This window comes from Priapulus caudatus, unplaced genomic scaffold (genome assembly GCF_000485595.1).
Source record: "Priapulus caudatus unplaced genomic scaffold, Priapulus_caudatus-5.0.1 Scaffold426, whole genome shotgun sequence".
NCBI lineage: Eukaryota > Metazoa > Priapulida > Priapulimorpha > Priapulimorphida > Priapulidae > Priapulus > Priapulus caudatus.
Window position 1 is genome coordinate 18,917 of NW_014577487.1, and position 8,914 is coordinate 27,830.

Below are 8,914 nucleotides of genomic sequence, written 5' to 3' on the forward strand. Positions count from 1 at the left end.
GAAGGGTAGTTATGTAGCTAAATAGTAAACATTTCCTACCCTTCGTGTGTAACATGAACTATACGATCCTGAAATGTTTACTATTATGTAGCTCCTACCCTTCGTTTGTAATATGAACTATACGATCCTGAAATGTTTACTATTATGTAGCTCCTACCCTTCGTGTGTAATATGAACTATACGATCCTGAAATGTTTACTATTATGTAGCTCCCACCCTTCGTGTGTAATATGAACTATACGATCCTGAAATGTTTACTATTATGTAGCTCCTACCCTTCGTGTGTAATATGAACTATACAAGCCTGAAATGTTTATTATTTATTATGTAGCTCCTACCCTTCGTGTGTAATATGAACTATACGATCCTGTTCTTCAATTCATTGTTGCCGCATTATCTGGTAGAGCGGTCTTTATCCTTCCTTTATATATGCGTTCATGTACGTTCGTTTTCGACTTTGTAATATTTGCTATTATGTAGTTGACACCAACAACATTAGACCTCGCCGCATCTAAGACGTGAGTATACATACTGTCTTTTAACACCACTCAACACATGGTAGCTCGTGTGGCATAAACTTATCTATAGGTACGGTGACAAAGGAGTCGTGTGTAAGCCGCTATCTGCAGGTGCCACGTATATATATGTCATATATATATACGTAGTTATATATATATATATATATATATATATATACTTATATAAGCTAACGGCACAGGTCATTGTACCGTAACAAGGTGCCTAGCACGGTCACCCCGCAAAGCTGACACATACATAAAAAATGATGACACCAAATGACTTTTCTTCAGACAGGTTTTGCGGCTAGAAACGCGGAACTATAGACATTTCTGTCTCTCTAGTTATACGTGTATTTGGCTTGACGTGACAAATGAGAATGTATAACACACTTCTATGTAGTTGGGTGTCCGGGATGTCTTAGAAAATTAAGATTTACATTTACGAAGTTCGACACTCCAAGAGCCTGCAGAAGCGGCTGGCCAGCAAAGAAACAAAGCGTCCTACGCCCATTTGAATTAACCACATTTTTATTCGCTGATTGTATTATTTGTATAGTAATTGTAAAACTATTTCTTATTTTGCGCTTTCTTTTTGTCGAGAAAAGAACCCAGAGAACGTAGAGCAACCCATTAGTGACTGCGATGAATCAACAGAGAAAAACAAGAAGAAATGTTCTAAATCATTGAATATGTTTTCATCTGTATGTATTTTAACAATCCTTGCATTATGTTGGTTGTACAATATTTACGTGCGGCGCACGTGAGCCACTCGCAGAAGCTCCACCAGCATAATCATCCATTACCCCTCACATCCCGTACAAATGCATTGTGTGCAGCCACAAAGCGTGGAACATAGTCGGGATATTTTGCTTGAAGTTGTGACCGATGACGCGGGAGGACAGCATGGACAGGGACCCGATGTTAAACATTCACAGTTGTCGCAACCACACAGCGAATAGCACCATGATCCCAGTTTGCCGTTGAAGGGACTTTCTTCTAATGTCTCGCAGGTCGGCGGCGGCTCTGAAGAAGTTTCTCCAGTACTTCTTATTACCTGACGATAAAAATGAGGATATCTCTGTATCATTATGCTCCTCTCGCCCATTCTCTCTCTCTCTCACGCACGCACGCACGCACGCACGCACACACGCACGCACGCACGCACGCACGCACTCACACACACACACACACACACAACACACGCCATAATAGTAAACATTTCAGGATCGTATAGTTCATGTTACACACGAAGGGTAGCTACATATTAAATAATAAACATTTNTTCCTCGCTTTCGCTCTGTTTATCCCGTTCTTTTTTCTCTCTCGAGAGCGAGGGAGGGGCACGGACGGAGGAGCAGGGGAGGAGGAGGAGCGCCAGACTCCTCTTTTCTCTCTCTCTCTCTTCTCTCCTCTGTCCCCCTCTTCTGTCTCTCTCTCTTCCTTTTTCGCTTCTTGTTCTCCTTCTCTCTCTCTCTCTACTCTCTCTCTCTCTATTCCCTCGCGCTCTCTCTCTTCTCTCATCGCCTCTCTCTCTCTCCCCTCCCCTCTGTCTTTCCCCCCTCTCTGTTTTTCCTCTCGCTCTTCTTCTCTTGTCTTCTTCCCCTCTCTCTTCCTCGTCTCTCTCTTCTCTCCACCTCTCGCTCTCTTTTGTCGCTCTCTGACTCTCTGTCTCTTCCCGCCCTCTCTCTCTTTCTCTCGCCCTCGTGTGCTCTCTCTCTCTTTCTCTCGCCCTCGTGTGCTCTCTCTCTCTCTTCTCTCTCTCTCTCTCCCCCTCTCGCTCTCTTTTGTCGCACTCTGACTCTGTCTCTTCCCCCTCTCTCTCTCTCTCGCGCTGTCTCCTCCAGGGGAGAGGGGAGGGATCTGTCTCTCTGTCTCTTCCCGCCCTCTCTCTCTTCTCTCTCCCCTCCTGCCGCCGCCGTCGTCTCCTCCTCCCCTCCCTCTCTGTCTCTCCTCCTCCCCTCCTCTCCGCCGGTCGGGAGGCAGGTATACTTACCTCGCCCAGCGAGCTGACGTGGTGCAGGTTGTCGAGAATGATCACCGTCGGTAGGTCGGCAGCGGCGGCGCCCTCACACTGCTCGGCTATGTTCGCGAGGTATCCGCGCAGCTCTTTGTTCGACTTGTGGTCGACGTTGAATGTCGCGATGGCTCCAGGCGATGACTCCTTACCCGACCTGCATGCAACGACGTCAATGTTACTTTCAAGATCAGACGTATTATATGTTTGTTGTGTTAACGTGTAGTATTGATAATAATATAATGTATGATGTACGTATGATGTAGTATATACTGTAATCAATAAATGATTACATGTTGTATTGAAATCACACTTGCCCGACTCTCTGAATGATGTACATGAATAAACCATTACAACAGATTATCAACTTAAATTCATAACCATAGAACAGACAGAGACAGAGACTACTCGGCCAGCACTTGCGCACAGTGCACACAAACACACACAGAGTTCGAGAAGGTGAGACTCACCGTAGCACGAGGTACTCAGCCAGCCGCTGGCCCAGGTAGCTCTTGCCTGTGCCGCTGGGGCCACACAGGATGATGCGGCGATGCTCAAGCAGCAGAGACGTGTAGCGCTGCACGATCGACTTCGGGATGAGCGTCTCGTAGGCAAGAGCATCCACACAGTGCTGCTGCGCACCTGAAACAAGCGAACAGCACTCGCTCAATACTATTGATGATGTTAAATGCTATTGTCACTACTCAATAACCATCGATGATTAAATCACACTGAAATATGAAATATGCGAAACTAGAATGAAAAAGCGTATGCGTCGCACCTATGTGTTTATTAGTCATTACGCGTAAGACATCATGACAATAGTATGCGCAGTTTGTGTGGCGTGTGCACGTACGTGGGTGTGAGTGCGCGCGCGTGTGCTCTTACCCCTGATGCTCAGCTTGATCTGCATGTTGTCTCCGACCAGGTAGCCGCAGGGCAGCAGGTCGGGGGCGGCGTCGGCGTCCTGGCATCGCACGACGTCGCCGATGCTGTAGCTGTGCACCGCGTCCGCGCTCAGACCCAGGTTAGAGACGGGATCAGGTATGATGTGGTCAAATCAATTTTTCTATGCTATAGCTGCATAAAATCTTGGTGTTTTAAATGTTGGTATAATCAGTGATATTTCCACTGTCAGGTGAGACTATATTCAGCTATATTTCGTTTTTTCTGAGCCAAAAAACTCGCAATACACGCTTTAACGGCAGAATCTCGTTCTGCTAAGCTACACGCACGAAGAGTAGAGAAGTGTAGAAACTTATAAACCTAGACGAGATAGGTCCACTCCCACGTTCATTCCTAATTAAAACAGCTCGGACTATATTGCACGGTAAACATTAACTTCCATTTATAGTTAATATCGAATCCTATTAACCCGGTTATAAAAATGTCATCTGCTAGCAAATAATATCAAGAAGACCATTTGATTAAGATGCCATTGATTGCATCAACGGGGCCGTAGGTAGAGATAGCATCTGCTCATAAATTATTAGCGAGATCCAAACAAGAGCGTCGCTGGCGGCAGCGTGGAGAGATGCAGCCGACACGGCCACACGACAGAATGTGGCGCGGCTGCTACAACACACACACACACGCACACACACACACACACACACACACACACACACACACACACACACACACACACGTGCTCGCTATTCCTAACGACTGCGTGTATCAGAGCATGATGTATAGTCAGATTAAACTGTATACGCACACACGCACGCACACACGGATACATACACACTATAAATGTGTGTGTGCAGTTTGTAGTAGTATTAGTAGTAGTAGTACTGTTTGAGCTACTGCCTTTTATAGCCGTGAACATCAGAGCGACCCTATAGCGTTATTACAGCCTTAAGGGCAGTGTGTGTATTAGACCATATAACATGATGAGTGGCTCACTAACAGGATTACAGCGGCAGTGTAAAAGCGGCTAGCATAACAAGTCGACACATCAGTGTTTGCCCGACGAATTTGCGAAGATCTTATAATGACAACACACGATAATTGGTGCGCCCCATGCGTACGTGCGTGCGTGCGTGCGTGACTTTTGGACAACGCCCGGTTGTTTTGCACGAGACATTTTATTAGTATTTTATGTATTAACTGATTACAATATCTCTAAAGAAAGGGAATGAGCGACTCGACTCACTCACTCTTTCTACTCTCTCTCCACACACGCACAGTTACCTTGAATATCCGCCTCACTATATTGTCGAGCAGTTCCCACTTGGTCTTGCCGCTAACGAAGATGGATCCAATCAGAATGTCTGCTTGTTTGTCCGCCTGCAGGGACAGACACAAACCGATTACACACAATGCATGCAACGATGCAACAATTTGCAGAGATGCCATCTAAGCACACCACACCACACCACAACATGTGAAATGCTAATAAAAACAAAATTGCTATGATCAAACATTCTCAAAAATTCACAATAATGCCAGATATAAAGTAGTTACAATTGAACATACTGACATACTGACAAATTCACACTGACACCAAATATGAATCCGTTATGACCACAAATAAATGTACTGCAAAAACTTTGATGCTACACAATAAAGAGAGAGAGAGTGAGAGGGGGTGAGAGAGAGAGAGAGGGGGAGTGAAAGGGAGGGAGCGAGAGAGATGCACTTACATGCGCCCACTTGCTTGAGTCCGTGTGCCCACCTATGGACACTGACACCGATATCCGCCTTCCCTCCTTCTCGGCACCATCTCCTATAGACAATTCTGCGAACGAACAACAAAAAAAGATTAGAAAAATGTAATCGATTCACTGTCTCTTATTCAGCTCATCGTCTGTTCATAATTGAGATTAGGAAGAAGACATTAAGCTTCTGCAAGCTTCCAAACTCAGTCAAAAATTGGGAATCGACAGAAATTAAATTGATGTGGTATCGTGGAAGTGTGGGTCTGCTGTAACCCCGATCTCCCCACCGGGGGGCGCCACGTACCTCCGCTGCCCGTTGCGGATATGTCAGAGAGGCTGAGTCGGTGGTCGACGGAGTCGAAGCTGTGTCGGTTGTTGAGCGACATCTGTGAGCCTGCGATGGAACCACCGCCGCTAGACATTGCCTTCTGCAGCTTGTTGTTCTCATGCTTCAAGTTCATCATCTCATCCTGAGAGCCAGACGCACACACGTTTAGCAATATATAATAATATAATATATATACACTGTATATAATAAATAAATAAATAAACACACACACATGACATATAATACAGTCGTTGCTGCCCTGAACACAAACTGCACGTGGCTAATTTGCAGCCTACCTAGAAAAATTGAGTTAATTTGTATCTAAACAACTCTCACCCTTCAATGTCTAAACAATAACTGTATACTGTAAGTAAACAAAAAGAAAGTATAACAAAAAAATATAAAAGCAAAAAATAAAAGTATAAAAACAAAGTAAGTTGTGATCATCATCATCATCACCACCACCATCATCATCATCACCACCATCATCATCGTTGTCGCCGCAGCCTGCGGGCGCTCACTCACCCTCATCTTGCCGACCTGCTCCCTCAGCTGGTCCAGCTGGTGGGCCGACGTCAGCGCATCGAGTCTGATGTCCGTCAGCTTCATCTCCTTGTCTCTCAGCTGCTTCTTCAGATCTCTCACACTCTCGCTGTCCTCTGGGTCAAAGACACTAGACAGATAACAGATGCTTGCTGTACATACACACAGACAACACACAGAGATGACAACTAGTTACTCATAATTATTAATTATTAGACTACTAATTAGGCTATTGACCCATTAATGTGCAACCGAGTATGAGTCAAGCAGTTGTAAATGTAACAGGCCCAATAAACTATGTATAACTGTGTATATTCGAAAATTGTGCAGTGAAATAAATTCAAAATGGATACCTTAAATAATTAATTAAACATCAAATTACATTACACAGTACATTGCATATATGATAATAATACAGCATTAAAATTCAGAACATCCCGAAGTCTGACGCACACACACACAGACAGCACTACATATACGCCGTGTTTCATAAACGCTATGCTTTCATTATCACGTCGCTGTTATTGCGTGTGTCAACACAGCTGGTGGAATCACAAGGTACACGTGTAATTGTGTGTCTAGTAGTAATTGTGCGCGGAATCAGGTTAACGTAAATCACACTTGCATCCCTTCGCATAGACATTTATATACACAACGTTTAAATATCACGCACGATCGACGTGCGTAGGATCCATTTCCCACCACCTTCACCAAATTGCCACCATTAACTAATACTACAAATATACATAATATCAATATTATAATTATAAGCTGATAAAAAAACAAAAAATTTTCCGAGCAACCACACCGAGACACGATCCCCCGATCTGCGTCTCGGGGGTTAAAAAGCCCGCGTGGAAGCAGCCCGCGGTTCCGCACGCGGACGCTACCAACCACGCCAGCTAGGCAAGCGGCGAGATTCTAAGATACGATGCGGGTCACGAACCTATAGGCACCCGACTCGTGACGGGAACGAAGCCACAGCGCCCATATATTGACTGGAACGAAGTTCACGAATCAGACAAGCTCCTAAGTATATAGATATATATAACGATTTGTCTACACAAACGCGGCAGTCCACGGAGCCTAACTCTGATTACGACTGTATCTTCGTGGATTGTTTGTAAATACTATTGGAATTGCTGGTCTGAATTGCTGTTTCTGTCACCGTCGTGGTTGGAGTACATGATCATCATGGTGTGCATGTGGTTCATCAATCAATCAATCAATTTGAATCAAATTCTATTCACCGTTATCGACACGAGGTGTTGCCACATGCAACCGTATTTATTTGCAGAGGACAGTAACCTCGGAAGAGAAATGTCAGACTGCCCGGGGGTATAGAGCAGGTAGTATATCATCAAGAGCAGATAAAGAAGGTACCTTCTTTATCTGCTCTTGATATCATGTGTCTAGAAGTGCGTAACGTACCTGCAAGCCCTCACGCACTGCCTCCAGCAGGTAGGGCACGATCGAGTAATTCCACAGGTCTGTGAACCAAACCTGTGCACCAGATACCTCCATCGGGCAGGAGAGAAACAGGCGCGGGCCTATCACAAATAAAATGGCATCGAGTCATTAGTCATTTAGACTATAAAAATTACTTCCTCATTCAGCAAAACTTGTCTGTAATCAAGAGACAATCAGTTAGCAGGTACCACTATAGGTCTGTATACACGCACGCACGCACGCACGCACACACACACACTTATACATGTAATGTGAAAGGGCACATAGCTTTGCCCCAAGTGAAAGCAAGCAATAATTTTGCCGATACATGTACACTAACGTATGAGAAGCGAGAGATGCTTTGCGAAGTATAACGTGTTACTTTTGCGAATACATGTAAAAACGGTAGAGTGGAGGGGGTGGGACACTCAGCACGTAAAACTGGGGAGATTATGGTGATTGCGTACGCAGATCTGTAAATCATGAGATATTTTTTAGCATGCCTGTAAAGCACGGGTGTTGCTATCCCACGGGCGTGGAGGGAGGTCACGTGATAACGTTGTCGATGACGTTCAAAACGTTAAACCTAACGGAAACCCTCACTCCAACACCGCCAACACTAACACTCACACTAAATATATATGTGTCGCCGCGCTATATATAGGCATTGTGATCCACAAAAATTAATCTATGGTGTGGGGACAGATATAATCATATAATCATGATGCAAAAACCCTAACCCTAATCCTAACCCTAACCCTAACCCTAACCCTAACCCTAACCCTAATCCTAACCCTAACCCTAATCCTAACCCTAACCCTAACCCTAACCCTAACCCTAACCCTGACCCTTATCCCAACACTAGTGCTGCCACATTGCGGTCACCTCCCTCCACGCCCTTGGGATAGCATTACCCGTAAAGCACGGGGACAGAGAGGGAGGGAAGGGCCAAGCTCACCGATAGTGACGTCTGACGAACTGTGGTTTTCCAGGAACTTGTTGAGATGGTTCCACACCTTGGGCACCCAGTCTGTGATGCGGCCGAGCTCGTTGCTGCGCTGACCTGTGCTGATCTCATGCTCCACGAGTCGACGTGTCACCCAGTGAGATGATCAAACTTAATCACACTGTAGAGTGCTACATGCCTATATCAAAACACTAACAACTGAGTTGACCAATATCAAGTCACTTAATTCTTAGCATCAAATTCATCGGATAATATTCAGATTTTCGCCATTGGGTGACACACCCAAGCAACTTCATTCGGCTTGGCATTGACCACTGCTAACAGGTCAATATACTTTGATTGATTTATCATAAAATAAAATTACTCTTGGATTTATCATACCACTTTGTAGCTCGTAGCTATCATTCTAAGTTTAAACGCGAACATATCCGCACA

General features: G+C 44.8%; 1 protein-coding gene across 1 annotated transcript in view; it reads right to left on the bottom strand.

Moving 5' to 3' along the window:
* LOC106810284 (neuron navigator 2-like) overlaps positions 1-6,213 on the bottom strand; it is an 8,026-nt gene extending 1,813 nt beyond the window's left edge. The window contains 7 exon segments of the mRNA XM_014813581.1: positions 2,512-2,689; positions 3,003-3,174; positions 3,421-3,601; positions 4,726-4,821; positions 5,172-5,272; positions 5,497-5,662; positions 6,046-6,213. Coding sequence (XP_014669067.1) covers positions 2,512-2,689; positions 3,003-3,174; positions 3,421-3,601; positions 4,726-4,821; positions 5,172-5,272; positions 5,497-5,662; positions 6,046-6,129 — 978 coding nt within the window. The 5' untranslated portion in view covers positions 6,130-6,213.
* Positions 6,214-8,914: the final 2,701 nt, after the last annotated feature.